The 2,004-nt window shown below is 42.0% G+C and overlaps 1 protein-coding gene across 1 annotated transcript in view; it reads right to left on the bottom strand.

Annotated features, from left to right (window-relative positions):
- The window catches only part of LOC111961806 (formin-binding protein 1-like), a 111,237-nt gene that overhangs the window by 27,981 nt on the left and 81,252 nt on the right, over nt 1–2,004 (bottom strand). The window contains 2 exon segments of the mRNA XM_070442808.1: nt 426–499; nt 502–525. Coding sequence (XP_070298909.1) covers nt 426–499; nt 502–525 — 98 coding nt within the window.

Genomic DNA, 2,004 nt, shown 5'->3' with positions numbered 1-2,004 from the left:
GCTGGAGTGTGTAGAAGTTAAATATAATATATTGGGATGAGGTGTGTAGTATTACCTGGAATATATTGGGATGAGTGTGTAGAATTAAAATATAATATATTGGGATGAGGGTTGTGTAGTATTACCTGGAATATATTGGGGATGAGTGTAGGAAGTAAATATAATATATTGGGGATGAGGGTGAGTATTACCTGGAATATATTTGGGATGAGTGTGTAGAATTAAATTATAATATATTGGGGATGAGGTGTAGTATTACTGGAATATATTGGGATGAGTGTGTAGAATTAAATATAATATATTTGGGATGAGGGTGTAGTATTACCTGAATATATTGGGGATGAGTGTGTAGAATTAAATACTAATATATTGGGGATGAGGGTGTAGTTATTAACCTGGGAATATATTGGATTGAGTGTGTAGTAATTTCATTCTGCTCCTGGTTGAACTTGGTCAGGTATTGGAGTATTCAGTCTTTACTGTCTGCTGCAAATCTGGTGCTCTCATCTGAGCCTGCTGCCGCGCCTGAGGAGAAAACAAATACAACAACATCACACATACACACTTAATGAACTTGGTGCCTTCATGACTCACACGTGTGCACGCGCGCGCGCACGCACGCACGCACGCACGCACGCACGCACGCGCACAGCACACACACACACACACCACACACACACACACACAACACCACACCAACACACACACACACACACACACACACACACACACACCACACACACACACACAATCCCAGATGCAGGTCTGTTGAGGGAGCAGCAGTAGCAGAAGCCATTAGCAACACACAGTGTATGTTGAGTGATACACACACAAACAGGAAATAATTTAAAGAGCCTTAAATACCCGACATAACCCTTGAATGAGAGGAATGGAATTCACCACAGACTAAAGAGTTCTATGTCATGTCATCTGTCATGTGATCCTCAGACAGTCCTCACCATAGTGCAGGTCATTGCTGCCCAAAGTAAGTTCCTTCCAACGGTAAACCAGGCCTGTCCCTCTCCTCCCTACAGTACACCAGGCCTGTCCCTCTCCTCCCTACAGTACACCAGACCTGACCCTGTGTCTCCTCCCTACAGTACACCTGGCCTGTCCCTGTCTGTCTCCTCCCTACAGTACACCAGGTCTGACCCTGTCACCCAGGCCTGACCTGAGCCATACCATATTTCTATCAAGGTTAGGTTCCATTCGAATTGAAGGCAGTCAATTCAGGAAGTAAACAAAGATACTTTATTTTCAGTGACTTCTCAATACACTGAAAAGTAGAAGCTATTTATTTTTAATGTGTTTACATTTCAGAATTTTAAATTCAAATCACTTGAATTGACTGCCTTCAATTTAACTGAACAAAAATATGCAACAATTTCATTGATTTGACTGATTTACAGTTCATATTGAAATAAATTAGACCCTAACCTATGGATTTCTGTCACGTTCCTGACCTGTTTTCCTTTGTCTTGTATTTATTTTAGTTGGTCAGGGCGTGAGTTGGGTGGATTTGTCTATGGTTGATTTTCTATGTTGGGATTTTTGTGTTCGGCCTGGTATGATTCTCAATCAGAGGCAGCTGTCAATCGTTGTCCCTGATTGAAAATCATACTTAGGCAGCCTGGGTTTCACGTGTGTTTGGTGGGTGTTTGTTTCCGTGTTTGTGTTTTTCACCACACGGTACTGTATCTGTTTTCTGCACTTCGTTTATTTGTTTTGTATTTTCAGTGTTCAGTTTTTCCGTTATAATAAATCATTCATCATGAACACTAACCACTCCGCGTATTGGTCCGATCCTTCTCGCCTCTCCTCGTCCGAGGAGGAGGAATATGACGATAGCCGTTACAATGGGACAGAGTCCAGATTATGCACAGTGCTCAGTATTGGACAGAGTCCATATATAGGCCAGTGCTTAGTATTGGACAGAGTCCAGATATAGGACATAGTTTAGATATATGGACAGTGCTCAGTATTGGACAGAGTCCAGATATAGGC

Source organism: Salvelinus sp. IW2-2015, linkage group LG4q.1:29 (assembly GCF_002910315.2).
Source record: "Salvelinus sp. IW2-2015 linkage group LG4q.1:29, ASM291031v2, whole genome shotgun sequence".
NCBI lineage: Eukaryota > Metazoa > Chordata > Actinopteri > Salmoniformes > Salmonidae > Salvelinus > Salvelinus sp. IW2-2015.
Note: the sequence above shows the minus strand (reverse complement) of the source record. Positions and strands in the feature narration are given on the sequence as shown.